The sequence below is a fragment of the Rutilus rutilus genome (genome assembly GCF_951802725.1).
Source record: "Rutilus rutilus genome assembly, chromosome: 22".
NCBI classification, from domain to species: domain Eukaryota; kingdom Metazoa; phylum Chordata; class Actinopteri; order Cypriniformes; family Leuciscidae; genus Rutilus; species Rutilus rutilus.
The window spans coordinates 2,402,212-2,423,354 of NC_140227.1; the positions used below are offsets into that span (position 1 = coordinate 2,402,212).

Below are 21,143 nucleotides of genomic sequence, written 5' to 3' on the forward strand. Positions count from 1 at the left end.
GGGATCGTGTGTGTTGCTCTCTGTTCGCCTGTCTGTTGGTTCACTTTGTATTGGATATTACGTCTTCCTCATCAGTCTGCCAGCAACCACCCGTGACAATGTCCATATCATTTTTAGTTTTATGCACTTTTTTAGTAAACAAAATGAGAATTTTTCTTTGCAATAAAATATTGCAATATATTTCTGATATAAAATAAGTATTCTATTTTGATTTATTTAAAAATACGTTCATGTTTTTAATTGATTTTTTTTCATTAATAAATGTTTTTATTTTTTATTTTTCAACAATAATAACCCGGACTGCAGAGTCAAGGTTTAAATGTAAACATTTCATTTCCTCACTGAATATAGATAAATATTCTCCTCACAAAATGGTTTTACCAGTTATTTGTTTGAGCTTTGTATAGTTTGTATTCAGGTCATTAGCCTAGCAACATTTTACTGTCAAACGTGAGTCTCTTGTGCATTCCTCATGAGGAATGTGTGTGTGTGTGTGTGTGTGTGTGTGTGTGTGTGTGTGTGTGTGTGTGTGTGTGTGTGTGTGTGTGTGTGTGTGTGTGTGTGTGGTGAGTGTCAGTGGCGGATAATGAAGTTTCTTCTCCAGCTGTCTGTGAAGACCGGAAGACTGTCTGTGACACCTCATGGTCTCTGAAGGTATCACTACAACTGCCGAAGGCTGTAACCTCTCATTGGATGTTACTATGAAGTTGCAGTGTTATGCAGATTTCAAATAAATTTGGTTTATGTGTGTGCCTCACTGAACCCATGATTCTTATTGTCATAGCAATCTCAAAGTGTAAATCTTTGGCTTGCCATTTTAGCAGATGTTTTTAATGGTAGAGTGAGCTACTGTTGATCCTGAGACAGGTTTCATTATTTATTTATACTTATGCCCTCCAAAATCTGCATTACTTTCAATGTTCCATTGAACATAAAAGGTGAACTTTTAGGTGAATACCTAGCTCCTCTTTTCCATCATGAAAGTGAATAAGGACTGTCAAACTCTAAAATGACAACAACAACAACAAAAAGCATCAATAAAGTTACTCAGCAAACAATTACATGACCTAAGAAGATTTTGCTAACATTCTCATTAGGGTATGAAAACATTATTTCTGAAATTTCACTGAACATTTAAGTTTTAAAAACTTTTATTTTTGTTTATACAAACGTTAAGGGAACGTTCCATTTGATCATTTTTTCAGAAAAATAAAATGATACATTTAAGGACTGACTAATGTTAATTAGGAACATGCACTTACTATTGGGTTCGGGTTTGGTTTGATTTAGGATTAGTTGCATGTAATTATGCATGATTTACTGTTATTACTACATGCAACGTGTGTAAAAAGGACACTGTAAAATAACGCGTTGCCATAATTTTGTTCTGCTAACATTTTGAAAACATTAATGACCAGATAACTTTGAATGAACATAATCTTACTGGAAGATCGTTTGTTAATAACTTTTAGAAAACCTTGCAAGAACGTTCTGAGAATGTTCACTGATAGCTGGGCACTTGTCAATTCTATTCTATTCTATTCTATTCTATTCTATTCTATTCTATTCTATTCTATTCTATTCTATTCTATTCTATTCTCTCCAGTCTTCTGAAGTAAGATGACTTTATAACAGCAGAAGACTTGGACTATAACGCACACATGGTGATTTTCACTGGCCATCGAGAATCACATGGACTCATATCTCTCATTTTTTTCGGTCATTTTGGAGTTTGACAGCTCCAGTCCCCATTAGAAATAAAGAATGGTAATAATTATGCCGATGTCTCTCTGTGTGTTTCTGCAGAACCCTTGCTGCTTATCCAGACGTCAGGATTAGTTACCATCTTCTGAGTGATGCAAAGCCCAAATATCAAGATGTGTTATCATTGGCGACCGAGACCAGGATTAAATCACTTTATGGTCAATTATGCATGTAATGTAAGTTAAATTCAGTGTGAATGTAAATAAATAAAACCGGACTGGCCACACAAGCAGTCATTGATTAAAATCTTGCAAAAAGACGGAGTTAAAATCATATTGAACCACAATCTAAACCGCAAACCGACGTGATTCTCACATTCTTAACTCTCACTTTTACATTTTTGTGTAAGTCTGACAACATGCACGGTGCAGTTTGATACTTTGATACCTCAAAGTGCCTGTTTTTTCAGGATTCATTTCCCTGTGGGATCCATGTGGAATGAGGATTTGAATCCCATGCTGTGCATTCCCATATGCAAGTCCATCGGCCGTCCATGGCGACTTGCGTACTTTCAGCTGACTGAGAGGAAGAAAAAAACATGGTAGTTGAAACTGAGAATATAGATAGAAATCCACTTGGTTCCTAGCGTTTAACATGTTCGCATTTTAATTAATGACAGCAGAATAAACATGAGCTGACACGAACCAAACCGGATGATCATGTTCTCCGGCATAATATCTATACAAATGAGACGACGAATTAACTTTAAGCTCTACTGTAGCTGTCAGTGATATCAAATTGTAGTTCAATATTTTATCATTAATATTTTTTATCAAGATTTGTTGAATTGTTTGACCTTTTTTTCACAGTTTTTATTTTATTTTACTGGACTGATCATGAGACTTGTTCTTCCTACACACAGTAGACAAGGAACAAATTAAGTTAAGTCATCTGGAAACTTGTTGACAAGTCTTCATAAACCTGAAGGGCAGATGGCAGAATCTGATTGTAACCACATGCCAGGGATGGACCGCAAACCTTCAAAAAATAAAACATCAGAGAAGGAGTCTGAACAAATTGTCTTGTTTATATGCATGTAAAAAAAAAAAAAAAAAGTAAAATTAAAAAAGTTTCAGTTAAGAATCACAATATGGTATCTATAAGACACCATGGTTTTCATATAGCCATTCATCTTTTTTCACAGACACAGTTCATGAGAGAACCTGAAAAGGAGAATAGATAACAGCAGTATTTCTACAATTCTTTGTAAATTCTTTGTAAAAGTCTGCGATGCTGATATTTAGGCAGTGAGGAAATATGGACACAAATCTGCTAACAAGGCTTTAAATGAATCCACATTCTTGTGCTTGTGGTTTGAGTTGTAGTTCAGTATAAGGACATTTTCTGACACTTCAGGTAGTAGTATAATGGTACGAGATGTAAAAAATATCCTTTCTGCAAAATTTGTTAAAAAAAAAAGGAAATTGAGAATTATGGTTGAAGAATTAAAAGTCCAAAGTCTCTCAGAAGCATTAAAAGAGCAACGTTGGGGCAAAGAACAAGCACTGGATACAATTTACTGCCAGATATTAGATTTTAATTAAATAAGATGAAATTTAATTAGATTTAATTAAAAATGATTTTGAAATTAAAAGTTAAATTATACTGTACACCATAACAAACATGCAGTTTTCAGTGTGTTCTCTCTATGAGTTGGAGAGCCCGTGAAAAGCAGCCAGCCCCCAAATATGTATTACAACCCTGGTAATACATATTTATTTGAGTTCATTTTATTTTTATCAATCAAATTTGAAACACTCTTATATGCCCACTTGAATAAATAGTTAATTTTCCTAACAGCTCTTAAAGCTGCATTGCACTAGTGTGGTCTCTTGATGAATAGATCTGTAGACAGAACAAATAAAATATTGAAAGGGACTTTCTCAATTGATATCAGACCTCTGTAATTACCAGAGACTTAGTTAGGCTTATATTTTTTATTTATTAGTTAGGCTTACTTATTACACGTAGAGCCTCACGCTATGTCTGTGGATTATTTGATAAATAATGTGATAACGTTCAGATCTGCGTGTGATGTAATATTCTGACTGACAGCTGATTGAGCTGTAGAAGTGAGGCTGGGCTCCAGCGGGCGGGTCTTCTCGAGCTGATGATAGATGTTCACTATAAAACCCCAGCGAGAGAAACAGCGCAGTAAGAGCAGCATCTGCAGGACCTGAGGATGTTTCTGGCGAGCTCCACTCTTCTGCCTGAACACATGACAGTCCGTGTGGGAATAACGCCGCAAACAGCAACATGCTACTTCTAACTGCACGTGGATCACTCAGCACTTCTAGTCAATCCTGGATTTTAAACTGACTTATCTTTTTCACGGAGACTATCTGGAATAACTGGGATGGCCAAGGTGTCATTACTACATTTGGGAATTTTGCTTTTTATTGGACTAACAGTCGCAATGGCCAACGGTGGGTTTAGATTGCATTGCATTGTACGGTGGACTAAAATCACCCTGTGCACATAATTACCAAAAAAATACTTATTAAAGCACAGAACACGTTAGGCTATATTATAAAAAAGTATTTTAAACATATAGGCTATATTGAGGAGTTAGATGATGCATGCATCGAGGTGACTTCAGTGGTGCCGACTATTTTAAAATCTAATTTGGCGCCACTAGAAAAGGAACGTAAAACACTTGATACTGTACGTACAGTAATGACAGCAGATCATGATGTTCAACGTGATCGAAATTGTAAGACAGCGTCGACCACATTGTTTACCTGCGACCGCTTGCATAAACATCTTAGACTAGTCTTAAAAGTTAATAACCTCATTTTTTTCTTCAAGATTGGTCCTAACTATTGAAGTCAGTTACACAGGTAGTTTGGTCTAATCTGAGTCTGAAAAGTAAGAGTGAATAACTGCCAGTAGGTGAGACTAGTTATTAAGACAGGGTCTTAATTTATGGGTTTATGGGTCACACTTTATATTAGGGTCCTTAACTATGTACTTGCATTAAACAATGTGGTTATTGCATTGATGTTGAATAGCAAAACACTTGTGCTTGCTGTTGAGGAGTGATACAGGTAAAGTCAGGACAGGTTTGGTGAAATATGTTTGTGTGTGCATGGTTAAAGGGTAAGGGAAGTGTCAACAGGGAAATTATAGATGTAATTACAAAGATTTATTACATCCGTACAAGTTGTAAAAACACACAATAAGTGCATTGTATCAAATGATTCATTTAAATGTTAGTACATAAAGACTTTGTGCAACCGGCCCCTGCTCCTGCATTGGGAAAATACGGGCTCTGTCTAAATCTTTACCTAAAGGTTTGAAACCTTTTTTCTTCAGGGTTCAACCCTTCATTATTGAGTTGTGACCCGGTGCCTTACTGCCTATTTCACACCCTGAGGAAACCTAAGGCTTTGACCCTTAAAATAGTAAATGTCACTCATAAATGATATGCCTATTTTTGACTATTATAGGACTTTTTTTAAAATTCTTACCACATGAAGCACATTTTTAGGTTATGATATCAAGCACATTCTTTTTAAGGTGACAAAGTCAAACTATGACGATGTTTTAGTGCTGCTGCAACATGAGATCATTTGAATGAATAGTCTTGACATTGTTCTAATTAAAGCATTTTCATACTCAGGCTTTTCCACGTTTCGTCGAGATGTGCTTGTGAAAAACACAGCGAAGGACTTTACTAAAGTATCAAGTGCGACTCCTAAGCAGTTTGGTGATTCTGCTAATAAACCTGGAGTGTGTTATTTCTGCCAGCTCATAAAACCACGGAAGAGAGCCAAGAGATGCACATGTTACTCCTACAAAGACAAGGAGTGTGTTTACTACTGTCACCTGGACATCATCTGGATCAACACACCTGAGTACGTCTCTTTTACTGTTTACCTCTTACTTTAAAGATGGATTTACAATGGCTAACTTTGATTTAAACAATCTTTAAGTGGCATTTATTGGTAAATGGCATAGCATAAATAATAGTGAATAGATGAATTTATGAATAGGGCTACTTGAACACCAAAACATTTGTAATTAAATAAAACTTATTGTGTCAAGGGTTTATGGTTCTTATTAATAACCCCAAGAAATATTTTGAATGACAATCTACTGTACAGATGCCATGCACTTGTAAAATGTATGAAATAATCAAACCACTAACTATTGTGACATTTAATAAGAAGAATAAAATGATTACAATTTGGGGAAACTCTTTAATTTAAGGTGTTACTATGGTAATAACAGTAAATGATGCATAATAACTAACCCTGAACCAAACTCTTAACCATAACTCTATAGTAAATGCATGTAGTTAATTAAATTTACTTATCTGAGGAAGCTCAATGTAAAAGCGTCATCTTAAAATAAAGTGTAACCAAAAGAAAAATGTGTTGCTGCATTATATTTAAACTGCAAGAAGTCTTAGAAGAATTACATTTGGCAGTCTATACAAACTCAACAGAGGCGCGTGGACAAACGTTCTCCTTTCTGTCAGAACTGAATTATTCACTGGCCTGCCCTTCCTTATCACAGAGATAACACTGCAAACATTCTCATGCATCATTCTTATCCAAAATGTTCAGAATAATATTTTATTGTACATGATGATGATTAACGTATCCTTATAGAGTAACTTATCTTTATTAAGAGAGCCGTAAGTAGTTTCGGGAAATGTTTCAGTGTCTGCTACGAGCTCCGTCTTAGTAAATTAGCAAAACTATATGTCACCAACTAAAGTTGACATTTTAATTTGTGTGAGTGAGTGTGTGTGTGTGTGTGTGTGTGTACCTGTTTTTCTATCCCGGTGGGGACTTCAACCTGAATGCACACAGACTCATGGGGACTCGTGTCACAGTGGGGACCTAAACTGAGGTCCCCATGGGTACACAAGCTTGTAAATCATACAGAATGAGTTTTTGGAAATGTAAAAATGCAGAAAGTTTTCTGGGATGGGTAGGTTTTGTGTGTGTGTGTGTGTGTGTGTGTGTGTGTGTGTGTGTGTGTGTGTGGGGGGGGGGGGGGGGGGGGGGTCACATATTATATGTGAAATATATCAACTTGTTAAAGAGAATATATCATAAGTCATGTTCATAAAGAAAAACTTCAGAAATGTTGAAATGTGGGTCAGCATAGCCTAGAGTAATTCTTCTCTCTGAGAGTAATTAATATTCTCAGCCACTTGTCTAGGCACTTGTCTGGCACATAATACTGGCTAAAGAGAATAGACGAGATCAAAGAGAACGCTTTCATGACTGGATGTTTGCAGAAGTAACTCTTAGCAGATGAGGCCTTTAGCTCCCTGAGAACAGCTGTTCAGATTTACTGAGCCTCGGAGTCTGCTTCATTAGTTTCCATGCAGTATAAATAAGAGTCCTTTATTGAGGTGTTACCAAAAAACACGAGGTCTAATGAACTGGAAGTTGGCCCGTGCGTTGCGTAAGTCATGTAATCATTGAGCTGTTAAAGTCCTCAAACCAAGCTGTGCATGATGAGCGGAGGTGTAGTTTTAATGAAATAGGTTGTGTATTTTGTTGTATCTTGTTATTCTTACTGTTAAATATTACTACCACTGGACATTTTCGAACCAAACTGGTTTTTCAGTGAACACAGAATCTGCAGTAGATTTCTGTAGAATTGATACGCCTGTCATTCTTAAAAGTTCTATGCATCCTCGGCACTCTTTGGGAAAAAGGTTCAATGGGGTTCTATATAGAACTATAGGGTTCTTGATTTGATTTTAAAAATTAAGTTTTAAAATTCTTTATGCCAAAAAAAAAAAAGCTCTATATAAGGATAAACATCTTGAATGATTGCACAATGCTTTAATGTTTAACAGGTGATTTCATTTTTTTCTTGTGGTAAAATATGTTTACAAGCTATTTAATCAATAAAATTCAATCAAAATAAAAATTTATTAAAACTATATCCATTAAATGATCCCATGCATGGGAACTCCTAAAAAGTTATATAAATCACATACCTGTTTTGAACCCTACGATTTTTGTAGGGTTTGAAAGATTTTTAGCCCTACATTTTAAAGAACTATTTATACCCAAAAGATTCTATATAAGTCTTAAATAATTGCATAATATAATATAACATTTGGCAGATGCTTTTATCCAAAGCGACTTACACTGCAAGGTACAAATTTACATTCTTATCAGTTCTTGCTTTCTCTGGGAATCGAACCCACGATCTTGGTGATGTAAGCGCCAACGAGCTACTGTTTGAGCTACAGGAAAGCACTTGAAAAATCCTTTAATGTTTAAAGAAACCTTTTAAAGAACCCGAATCCTCTAAAAGTGTGTTCACTAGAGGATTCGGGGCCCCCTGAAAAAAGATTGATGTGGGCCCCCACCACCCTCCACCAATATCATATACTGTACAATAGATGAGCATGGAGGCCCACATATAACAGATGAAGGTGATGTTGTTGTAAAACCTTTATTTTAAAAGTTAAATGTTTATATAAAAACCAACAAAAAGCAAGAAATTGTTGCATAATAATAAAACCAATTTTAAAAAAGTAACAGCAAAATAATGTGTTTTTCCCATCAGTCTGTTATAATTCATAAATCAAAAAGTAAACATTTAGAAATTGCAAGAATGCAGTCAAATTTAAAAAATAAAATCATTTTTTAATAAAGATAATATGGAACTGGTAATTCATTCAAGTGCAGTGTGTGGTATTCGTGTTTTCTGGATGTAATAAATACATCATCAGCCGGCAGGTCAGTGCATAATGCAATGAGTCGTGACTCGTGTCAATTTTTTAACTCTATTTACAATAGTGTAAAAAGACATGGATTTTGACCACGTAACGATTCGGTCGATTGTGACGCGCACCGATAATGAAAAGTGACAGTCCCCGGTGTTGTGCCGAATTTCGACTCCCTGCCAAATTATTACCCTCGTTGAAGTCAGTATCTGTTGCCTAATCCTAACCCCTCCCCCACAACTAATCCTAAACCTACAAATATTAGGGGGTAATAATTCGGCGGGGGTCAGAATTTGCCACAACACCGGCAGTTTTCTTATTCCCAGCGAAATAACAATACAACCTGTCTTTAAGGACGTCTTTATCGACTGGGATACAACAACTCTCCTGGCTTCCCTCTCCTTCTTTTCATGGCGTTTCTGGTACCCTGATTTATCTTTTCTTTTCCCCGACATTTATTTGGCAGTCAGTCTCCTGCTCTTCCACCAAGTTCATCGATAACTTCAGGCACTGCCGCCTCAACTCTGATTGGTTCTGTTCACGAGCTGGGGTGGGACTTACAATTTCATTGGGTCCTTCTGATGTTTGTCACTGACTGAATAATTAATAAATACTTTAGATCGGACTAAACCATTTTTAGGGTGGTAAAAGAAGCAGATATAAAAAAAACAAAAATTGGTTTTCATTTAAATCTCAGGCATACAACTAATATACATATTAGAATTATTCATACAACAGGGGTCTATATAGTATAACTGCTGGATTTTGTGGGGCCCCTGGGCAGCGGGGCCCCTATAATTGTCACCACCTTTCACCCCACTAGCGACGGCCCTGAGTGTGCATGTTTATTAAACATTAAGGGTCATTTAATAATGCTGACAGCTATCAATAAGAGTCCAATTCTCTCAATTTAATGCGTTTTACCATATTCATATCCATGCTCAGGTGTTTGTACAGTGAGGTTGGCATGCCGATCACATTCATAATCTGGGATGGTGCTGACAATTTTCTGACCTCCACATTATTCATGGTTCAGTGTCACATTTCAGACCAGGCAGATTGTGTATGTAACCTGCTCCATGAGTGCAAAAGAAAGATCAAACTAGGGCAGTGAAACACTGCACAAATACTCTGAGCACAGATTAAATCCTTCTGTAAACTTCCAGACGCTGACATTTTAAGGTGGATGGAGACGTGATATACCGTATAATTTCAAGGGAGAATTTGAACTTTTCTTAAAAAAAAGATAGAAGGCTTGGTGGTCCAAGTCCTTTAAGTAAATCAAAGCATTAAAAGCCTTTCTCACTTTCACGGTTTGCTGCAAGGTCATAACCCTTTCCCCTTTATGTATTGGCAGGCGCACTGTCCCATATGGCATGTCAAGTTATAGAGGCTCCCAGCGGATACGGCGTTCTGCCGAGGCCAGCGCAGGAGGTCAGCGCTGCACGTGTGCTTTACACAAGGACCAAGAGTGTACCGCTTTCTGCAGTCAGAGGTAACAGTACACCCTCAAACCGCTAAAGTACCAACATAGGCTCATTGGGAAAGTGTGCCTCTACCATAGACTGTAAAAAAATATGCAGTGTCCGTGACGTCACGCGCAGGTTTCTGAAGAGCATTTTTGAAGCCCATCTTGGTAGCGCGTCACTCCCAGATAACCGAAAATGGGCATAAAGGCGGATTAGCTGAGGTGACGTGATGCTAACAGACAGTAGACAAACGGCTAGTAGTGACATCAGCGGCAGTCCATCTGTCACTCAAGTGGCCACACCCTTAATTATGCAGAACTTTAAGACTTTAAGGTCTTGGATTGACGCTATGGGGACGCCATCAGCGTATCCGGTGTCGGAAGCACGTGTGAAAACACTATAATATGATTGGTTGGTGACAGTCCGTGACGTCTTTAGGGCCTGTAGGGCTGTCACTTTTGTCAAAACACATCTGTTTAGCTATGCATTTACTGAATGAGCACTGTGCCAATGCTCGTCCGACTGTTTGTACTGTACTGTATTTTATTTTATTTTTCTAAACTGTTTTAATTATTCTTATTTCTTTTATTATTTTAATTTCTTCTATGTAAAGCACTTTGAATTGCCATTGTGTATGAAATGTGCTATATAAATAAACTTGCCTTGCCTTGCCTTGCCTTTAGCGGAGGTCCCGGAAGTATAAGAGGGCGCCCTTAGCACACGTCATCAACTTCTTTGTCTGAAGGAGAAGAAAAGAGGGAAGCTGTTATTGAACTGGCGAACGTTCAACATAATACTTTAATTATAAAATAAACAACAAATGTGTGTCCTCTAGGGCTGTCACTTTTGTGAAAAAATCCTGTTCGATTTTTGAGACGTAAGTGTTCATTCAATCGATTGTAAAATCGATTTTCCATGTCTAAAGACGTTTCCATTTTCAACGCCAAATATAGGCAAATCCACGGACAACTAACAGGTATTAGGACGAACGTAAAGAGGGCGCTTGAGACGCGCACAAGTCAGCAATATTCCTGATGATTTATTGGCGTGAAGTTTCGTGCACAATGACAAACAGGAGTGCAACAATAAGCAGAGTGGACTGACATAACATCAATGAAAAACTTCACTGCAGTCTTCAACATGGCTGTTTACGTCAAACAAGTTTCACCTACGTAGGCGATTGTAGACCGTAGCCCGAATCTGTATCTGTATGCATGAGACTGTCTGAATACCGGCAGAATTCACATTTTTGTAGTAAAAAGAGACACATTATGCATAAGTATAATCTGCTGTTATGTGTGTGTGTGGGTCAGAGCCTGCAGTTGCTGTGTGACGCGCGTTCGCTGCAAGCGTATCGTGACGAGCTGGACATGCTCCGAGAGAAGGCCGTTAAAATCGATTCCTTATTTTCGTTTTCGAAACTTGTGTTGATTGGTCCGATCGATTGTGCAATCAATTTTCGAATGCAAAGTGACAGCCCTAGTGTCTCTGGTGTCAAAAACACCACGGGACACGGAGGCACACACCTCCTAAAACACTTGTTAAGATTTTTCACGATCCTGCCTTCACCACGTGCTAACAATACAAACGGCTCCTGAAGACAAAAAACATATGCTACATATGCTTCTGATAATTCGGACATTTCACTTTGAAAGAGTTGTGAAATGTGCGATTATCACCACAGACACATTTTACCAATAAGCCTGGGTTGTGTGGATTATTATAGACTATTTAGTAATACAGTACAAATATTTGTGTATTTATCTAAATATCATCAAAATGTAGGCACATTCAATGCACCTGTTTTCATTAAATAGATTTAATGTCACTTCCACCAGCTTTCACTATCCCATCAATACTTTGTTTTCTTTTTTTGTCGTTCTCCTTCAGAAGGGGCAGGTCTACATGATCATCCATTGGAGCACAGCTAAACTGATATTTACTCATCTGTTGCACTGCCTGTTCATTCTTCTGTCCCAACACCTGGAGAATCACCTCAGAGAAAAGGTTCATGTCTGTCCAAAAGGAAGCCCATCGGGATTCTATTACGGAGAGGGAGAATTAAAGAGCAGAGCCAAGGAACAGAATGTTTGGAGAGGACTGGCGCTGTGATCGTGAAAGCATTACATAACTGCACCTAAGCTAAAGAAGAAGCCATGCATGGACTGCCACTCTCAATGTGAACGTGTGTGTCTTATGCATTTAGGTGAGATGTCTGTGATGGCCCAAATTTGGCTTGCCACTATGATCTGACTTCCAGATCAGACATGCATGGTGGGGTTGAATAAGCATTTTAACGCAGGACTTTGAAAAATATTTTAACCTTTTCAGACCAATCGCCATCATGTAATATTTAAAGGACTTTCTTAAAATATGTGTTGAACAATATATTTAAAAAAAAAAAAAAGTACTGTACAGCAAACTCTACATTGCAACATTGGCTTATTCTAAAAAATATGTTTGTATTTAATATGGCCTTTCATGATTTGAAGTTTCCTTGTGAATATAAATAATTAACGAAAAGACAAAAGGAATATTCCTGGCTCTCTCCAAGCATAAAAGAAACCATGCATTTTATGACTAATCTCAAGATGTCCATTTTAAATGCCACAATAACACACAACATATGAATAACTGTAATAGAGAGTATATGCATTATAGATTATATATTTATTACACTAACCAAACATGTTTTCAATACATTCTCCAAATCTAAAAAAAATGGCAATATTATATTACATTTAAAACCATTACAAGATAAACCATCCTTTATTTATTCAAAGCTTTTTAGTTCTTTTTTTAGTTATTTGAGTCACACACACAAAAATAACTCATTCCAGAGATGAAACTGATGAAATTCATCACCTGAAATGGATCGCGCCTGTTCTCACTTTTCATGGCCGTCATATAGGTCATTTGTACAAAAAGTCCTGTACAGATTCTCTGTTTATTATTAAATTAAAACCTTTGCTGTTTTTATATCCACGACTTGTGTTATTGTTTGTCCATATGGAGCTCAACTGTGAGCAACAAAACATTAAACTAAAGAATGCTGAGATTATTCTGCTAAGCTAATTTGAAACTTGTGGATCAAATGTAAAATTAATGCCGTCTGGCCTCAGGGTTGAATATGTTCTCTCATTACTTCACCAAGGTACGTCTTATCCTTTCACACGGGGGGCCTGGCAAGAATTGTTTGCTGTCTTGGAATGTGCCCTCAAAACAAGAGGTAATTCCCACGGTGCATGATGGGAGAAACACACATCAAAAACAGGTCCATCACAGTTCTCATAGGAATACCTTTAGGTAGAGTTCAAAGATAATATGCTTTGTGATTTTACATTTCTTAAGCTCTTTAATATTGTGAACAAGCTAAATGATTATGACATGCATTTCATTCATTTCAACATCTGTGTAAAAGCACTTTTACAGACATCTATCTAAAGCAAAGGCAGTAAAACTTAATTTTACTTGAAATATGGGAGTTTAGTGAATGAAAAGTATAAGTATAAAAAATATACTAGTTCTTTAACTGTAAAATAAGATTATGAATCTGAATCTGAATCAAAAAAAAAAAAAAAAAACATCTCAGTGTTCTACACACAACATTTGGAAGTGTTGCATTCATAATACTATGTAATTGATGTCGAAAATGTATTTTTGTTGGCTGATTTTAGGCCAGCCCATACAGAAATGTAATATATGTCAATATATGTAAATTACATATATAATGTTAGTGCCCATGTATGTCTGCTGCATATATGAGAATATATGCAAAATTCATATATGTAAAATACATATACATATATGAAACATATATTTCAAAATATATCAAAAATGGCCGTTTTCATGTAAGTGCCATATATTTTCCCGTATATGCACATATATGTGAAATATATGTAAGACGCATATATGTATACATGCATATATGACGCATATATGTATACATGCATACATGACGCATATATGTATACATGCATACATGACGCATATATGTATACATGCATACATGACGCATATATGTATACATGCATATATGACGCATATATGTACATGCATATATGACGCATATATGTATACATGCATATATGTACTTATTTCTATAGTACATACTTTCACATATATTAGGGATACAAATCTTATATCTGAATGCCTTGAAATTAAATGCCTATAGTTGGAGATTTTGTTTATTGTGTGAATACAAAATATAGTATTTTAATACAATAATGCAGTGTTTTGTCATTTTTGACAAATACATCCACAAAGTACCATAACCATATGCCACAGCTTTAAAAATGCATCAGTATCACATGCATGTACACTGTAAAACTTTTCACTGTAAATTTAGTTAAATACTGGCAGCTGGGCTGCTATCCACATACTGTATTTTTACAGCACTACTACAGTAAACAGCATTTACAGTACTCCACTGTAATTACCAAATACAGTATATACCACATTTTACATTATTAAACTTGTCGACAGCAATAAATTGTATTTTTACAGGGAATACTGCTTTTATTATTACATAATTAAAATATTATACTTTAAGGTTTCATAAGAGTAGTCACACTAGGAAAAAGAAAACAACATTTTCTGGGTTTTAAAACATTTATTTAGTTAAATTGCCTTCTGTGAACATGTTGGCTGAATTACTTTTTAAACATAAATGCAATTTTAACACTTAACAACAAACCGGTAACAGTCAGCACTTAAAGGAATAGTTCACCCAAAAATTTAAATTAGCACATGATTTACTCACCCTCAAGTCATCCTAGGTGTATCTGACATTCTTCTTTCAGACGAATACAATCAGAGTTCTATTAAAAAATGTCCTGGCTCTTCCAAGCTTTATAACGACAGTGAAATGCTGATTCTTTTTTGAAGTCCATAAAAACGCAAACGAAATCCCATTCAAAGTCTGCAAGGTTTCGCAGAAGTGAGGACACCTGTAGGCTTACAGTGGTGTTCTTGTTTTGCACAACTTGGCCAGTTTTCTTTGAAGTTACCTGTCCTTTCTTTGTTTTTGATCCACGTTCAGGATTGATGTCAAGAAACTAAAAGGCAGAAAAAAACAACAATTAAATATTATTAACTGAAGGTATATATTTTCAGGGGTGCAAACACATGTATGGTCAAAAAAGAGAGAGGTAATCGAAGCCCTCGTCCCGCGGCAAATATCCAGATACTACATTGCCACCATCCCCAACCCACCCCTATAGGCACATAGAGTCAAATGAAATTTAGAAAAACTATCTTGCACTTCTTCTTCTTGCTTTACTGCTACTTCCTGAAAACAATTTCACCTGATGATTTGAATAGCTCTTTTTGTAAAGAATTAATAATTCTAGGATGATTGGGGTAATTGTGTAGGGTAGGCCTAGTGCATCTGCATAGAAACTAATAAACAAAATACAAATATAAATACAATAAAACACAAATACACGAGAAATAAAGCAGTACTTTATGTTTTTCAGGTAAATTAACTGTATTAAGTATTAATACAGTTTATCTTTAGACAAAACGTGATTAAGCTCTTTCTCTTTTGTTGTTTGATTGACACAAACAGCTGCAGGTACATTGGGTGCTGTCCCTTTAAGACGAATGCACGTATCTAATACCGGTAATGACACGCATCCGTTTTATTTTGACTGCGTTTACGGGGAAACTCGTTGAGACGGACACTGGCTTATTTTTTCGTGCACATGTTTGTTCAAACACAAATAGATAAGAAAGAAAAGGGAATTCGGTGTTCACGAACTTCACGTGCTGTCTGCGACTGAGTGGCTCTGTGCGCCGACAGACCATCTACATTTGGATGTTAAACATAATATATATAGCCTGATACAGCAAAGACAACGTCGGCAGTATTGACGGCAAAATAGGCTACAGAATATTTCGTTCTGTAGGCCTATTGACAGGGGCAATATTTGAAAATCGATAATTAGGCCTATTTTTTAAATTGCAATTATATATGCATTTGTCAAAACCGAGAGACTTTCAAGCATCAAAATTTAATTTATTAATATGTATTTGCGCCTTCTATTTTGTCTGAAAACTTCCAACACTCTTGCGTGTCGCGTGAAAAATAGGCGTCGGTTACGGTTCTATTTCTAGCATGCGGTTTCGGCGCGGCTCGAGAAGTGTGTGTGTCACGCAGGCATTGTGCTCTAACACAAGCTCTAACCAGTTAACATGAGAGCCGACATAAAAACGGACACTCCACGCCACGCAGAGAGAAATGTGATGCAGTGGCAGATCCAGAGTGAGACAGAAACACTAGTGGTTCACGCTTGCGCACATACTGCTGGTTTGGCGCGCAGTGTTCTGATTCGCTTATTTCCTATTTACTTGTTGGTGGACGCAATCCAGAATTACTGTTGGTTAAATTATAATCAGACCCTCTCAACGCCCATCCCCCCTCCCCTCCTTAAAAAAAACTCTTCGGATCTGCACGATTCACACAAGTCACCCAAACTGACGTGAAAAAAGCGGGAGGCGCCGAAAAGCGCGCTGTTTGCACCCCTGATATTTTGACAAAGAGAGACAGCACAAAAGCTGTCTAAAACTGAACAACATAAAAAAAAAAATGCAATGTTGGATGTTGTGAAAAAAAAAAAAAAAAAAATACAATGTTGGATGTTGTGATCAATAACTGATATTTTTTCTGCCCTGGTAAAATACATCAACTCAATGTGTCTGTTTACATGCGCACTGTCAACTAACTAAATTTTTGGAAGTGGGGTTGCCAGATTTAAAGTTTTCTTCTACAACTTTTGTCTACTCATCACCCAGCTCATTAACAATATCATCCCCTCATCTGGTGCCATCAGAGTATCAGTGGAAAGGCAGTCTTTAGACTCTCCGTTTATATAGAGCACACACTGCCAGAATCCAGCCCAAACCTTTGTGACAGAAATTATTTAACTTAATTGCAAGCCTTGCAATGTTTATTGCATATATGACAACATGATTTACCAGACTAAAATGCATGTTTGCACCCAAAAATTAAAATTCTGTCATTATTACTCACCCTCAAGACTTTTGTTCATCTTCAGGACACAAATGAAGATATTTTTGATGAAATCTGATAGTTTTGTCCTTCCATTGATATCAATATCATTGCAACTGTCAAAGCCCAAAAAAGTGGAAAAAACATTGGTAAATATATAGCTACAGTGGTTCAACCCTAAATATTATGAAGCAGGGTTTCTGCACATTTTTTAAAGTCAAATTTAAGGCTTTTTAAGACCTTTTTAAGACCCGAAGAAATCAAAATTAATACCATGCATTAGGGGTGTGCAATATTGACAAAATATGTCTCGATCGATATTTTCAAAGTTTTCTTGATAATAATTAGATAACATTTTACTGATTGTGTTTCTGTGCTTGGTGCCATGGCTTGTTTAGGCCTGTTGACAGCTGACTGACAAAGATATTCATATTTTTCATATTCTATGCAGTGGTCAGTTTACAGCAGTGACAGAAATTAACATTTTTTATTAAGGGGTAATATTTGCCACCTTAAATTGATTTCAAGGGGCATTTTCACCTATATATGGACATTTGTAGATGTTTCAACAAGATATCTTTCACATCTACTGCAGTCAGATTCACCCGTGTTCACTCTGAAGGAATCACTCACATGGCTGGGCACTTGTAATGACACATCAAGGATGTTACGAGGCTAAAAGCAGGTTTAAAACTTGAAGTCAACAGGATGCAAATTTTAAAAAGAGGATAACACGGTGTAGGCAACACCGATTTTTGTCGTTGTTCTCTGTATTGACAGCACTCCAAATTTACAAAAAATTTACCGGAGTTCTCCTTTAAGGTTGCACTAGTTACATGGATTATTTAAACAATGTTTTTACTAGCTTTCTGGGCCTTAAAAGTTGCAAAGACGTTGCTGTCTATGGGTGGTTCAGAAACCTCTCAGATTTCATCAAAAATATCTTAATTTGTGTTCTGAAGATGAACGAAGGTCTTACAGGTTTGGAACGACATGAGGGTGAATAATTAATGACAGAATTTTCACTAATCCTTCAACTGAAAACAACTTGCACTGACATATCTTAAAATATATGACTGCCACTGTTTTATCTCAAGATGCACACCAGTAATGTTTTTTTTTTTTTTTATGATACATTATTATAAAAGCTGCTTAAATACCCTAATTTTATTAAGGCCTAGACCTGGCTTAAGCTAAGCCCTGTATGGAAAACCAGGGCCATATTGTTCATACCAGTAGTCAACATAATAAATACTGTCAAGTCAAGGTTAGTGACACAATTCAGTCTAATATATATATATATATATATATATATACACACAGTGCTATGCATAAGTTTAGACACCCATGCTAAAGTTGACTAAAAAGAGGAATAAAAAAAATCATCTTTTGGAAATTGAACTTAATGCCTTAATTTAAAAAATTAGGAAAAATCCAACCTTTAAAGACACCAATTTTCTTTGTGAATGAATAATGTATCGTAAATAAATAAATGTTCTTCCTTAAAATACAGGGTGCATAAGTTTGGACACCCCTATGTTAAATTCCCATAGAGACAGGCAGATTTTTATTTTTAAGTATTTATTTTTTATTGTTTGGGGGGATACTATGCATCCTGATAAAGTTCCCTTGGCCTTTGGAATTAAAATAGCCCCACATCATCACATAGCCTTCACCATACCTAGAGATTGGCATGAGGTACTTTCCATAAGATCATCTCTCAATGCAAATCAAACTAGCTATTAGGCTAACTGAAATAAAACCATGCCAATCTCTAGGTATGGTGAAGGCTATGTGATGATGTGGGGCTATTTTAATTCCAAAGGCCAAGGGAACTTTATCAGGATGCATAGTATCCTGGATCCATGAAGTAACTGGCCTTTAAAAATAAAAATCTGCCTGTCTCTATGGGAATTTAACATAGGGGTGTCCAAACTTATGCACCCTGTATTTTAAGGAAGAACATTTATTTATTTACGATGCATTATTCATAAATTAAGGCATTAAGTTCAGTTTCCAAAAGATGATTTTTTATTCCTCTTTTTAGTCAACTTTAGTATGGGTGTCTAAACTTATGCATAGCATTGTATATATATGAATGGCAAATATGCCAATGACTAACCTCTGAACAAACTCAAGGTGCTGCCTCTTCCTGGTACTGCAAGCTGAAGTTAGAGGAGGAGGCAAACAGCGCTGCCAGGCCAGTGATGAAGAGGCTGTGATCCTTCACACACACCTTGACCTTCCAAACTTAATATCCAGCACTGGTTGCTTAGAGATTGACCTGTAATGAAAACAAAAAACAAACAAAAAAAAAAGAATAAATAAATAATATTAATAATTAAAATAACTACTGTGGGTTCCACTGTGGTTCGATGTAGTTGTCTATTCATAGTTCTATGAATTAAATTTTTAAACAAAAAATTAAAATTGGTTAGAATGCTAAAATGCACTGGCATATAATTTTGTTTGTTTTAAGCATAAACTCACTTAATTTTGACTTATTCTTTAAGAAAACAAGACAATTTTTACGTGTCTATTAAATGCTTCTTCATGTAAGAATTGTAGATATCTGGACTGTAAACAAAATAAAAACACTAATTAAGAAAAACATATTTTGCAGTGGGGTGAGTAAATGATGGCTTTTCATTTTAGGTTTCATCTACCCCTTTAATGTTTACATACCAGGAAATAAGTCGTGGACTTTCTGGCAAATGTAGATTGCTGGACATCAGCGATGCAAATTCCTGAAACAATTTTTAAAAAGGACAGCACAACCTTGATCAACAGAACCAAAACATAAAACATATTACAAATTAATGAGATTTGCTGAATAATCTCTACTTATCTGCTTGAAGGATAACACTGTCTAACTTCTTTGAATTAGGGAGTAGTTGGACCATGGGATGGCAATCAGGAATAGGCCTACTACATTTGAGAACAGCATTAGGAACATGGATTTTCATGTGCTAGCGAAATTCTGACAACGATTCAAAAGCACGATCACAGAACTGACAGAATTTGACAGCATTTTTTTGTTTACCACATATAGACTATAACTGTAACACTACTTAAAAGCACTTACATTAACAATGGCCATCAGAGTGCAAAGCCTAAAACGAAAAAAATATATATCAAATGCACGTCATGCAAATAGCATGGTAAAGGTTGCCAATTATATGAAATATCGAAGTTAACGTTACTTGGTAAACAGGTGAACAGAGTCAGTGAATTGCTTGCGCGGCCGTGGCAGTAAACCGCGTTCGCAAAATCAAACCAAATAACGTTACGTGAAAACAATGTAGAAACGAAAAAAAAAAAGAAAAAAAAAAGTATATATTGGCTTACCGTATCACTCAGTTGAACAATTCTCCATCTTCTCAAACTCTAAATCCCACTAATCGTCACGCGCAGGTTAGATTATTCAATGACAAATTCTTCCATCCGTCTTCAGGTAGCTGCTACCGTTAACGTCGTCCTTTTTCTGCTGCGTCACAGGCAACTAATGTTTGAAACACGAACCGAACCGAACCGAACCGAACCGAACCTCAAAAAAGCTTTAAAATTGCTCACAGATTCGCAGACATTGTTTATCTTGATAACAGGAATGATTATTTGTTCAGTTGAATCCCGCTGACAAAACGAGTTTGCCTGTTGTAGCTGCCTAACGTTACTGTCTGCTGCTGCTCGCATGACGCGTCACATTTGAACTGAATTGAGCGCGAAAGAAATCAATCCCACAATGCAATGCCTTTTCAGTCAGTATGATGGTGGTAACGAATTTATCAGGACGAAAACAGAAATGTGCTGTATATTTACAGCTGTTCTGTAAAAGATACAGCTTAATACTGTATTATGGAAATACAGTACAATTCTGTAAGAAATTCGTTGTAAATTTACAGTAAAGGGTTTCAGTGTATGTTTACATATTAAATATTTATTAAATATGTTGAAAACAAATATGTATGTCACATATTTATAATTAATGTTGTCCATATATGCGAGAAACCAATACTATACTGTAATATATGCAGATATATGGTATCATATATGGATGAACTCAAATATTTTCTTCACATGTTTGGACACATAAATGTTCATATATGCTGCAGGCATATACTGTGTTCTCAGATAAGTCAAATATATGCATAGATATATGTTGCAGTCATATATTGTGTTCTCAGATAAGTGA

General features: G+C 36.2%; 1 protein-coding gene and 1 long non-coding RNA gene across 3 annotated transcripts; one reads left to right on the forward strand and one right to left on the reverse strand.

The window, feature by feature from the left end:
* Positions 1–3,830: 3,830 nt before the first annotated feature.
* On the forward strand, positions 3,831–12,919 carry LOC311282220 (endothelin-3). The gene is made up of 4 exons (XM_084395854.1): positions 3,831–4,190; positions 5,387–5,621; positions 9,828–9,965; positions 11,830–12,919. The coding sequence occupies exons 1-4, from the start codon at positions 4,121–4,123 to the stop codon at positions 11,846–11,848; spliced, it is 462 nt and encodes a 153-aa protein (XP_084251980.1). The 5' UTR covers positions 3,831–4,120; the 3' UTR covers positions 11,849–12,919.
* Positions 12,920–14,659: 1,740 nt separating this feature from the next.
* LOC311281584 lies at positions 14,660–19,835 on the reverse strand. Of its 2 annotated transcripts, none has more exons than XR_014625820.1 (3): positions 19,637–19,835; positions 19,074–19,235; positions 14,660–14,996 (listed from the first exon to the last, which is right to left on the reverse strand). It is a non-coding gene; the product is annotated as an uncharacterized lncRNA (long non-coding RNA). The 2 variants fall into 2 exon arrangements; XR_014625821.1 differs by lacking the exon at positions 14,660–14,996 and adding an exon at positions 17,000–17,067.
* Positions 19,836–21,143: the final 1,308 nt, after the last annotated feature.

Coding starts and splice junctions, on each gene's coding strand:
- LOC311282220 (XM_084395854.1), top strand. CDS start 4,121: ATGGCCAAGGTGTCATTACTACATTTGGGAATTTTGCTTTTTATTGGA. Junction 4,191..5,386: donor AACAGTCGCAATGGCCAACG/GTGGGTTTAGAT, acceptor TTTCATACTCAG/GCTTTTCCACGTTTCGTCGA. Junction 5,622..9,827: donor ATCTGGATCAACACACCTGA/GTACGTCTCTTT, acceptor ATGTATTGGCAG/GCGCACTGTCCCATATGGCA.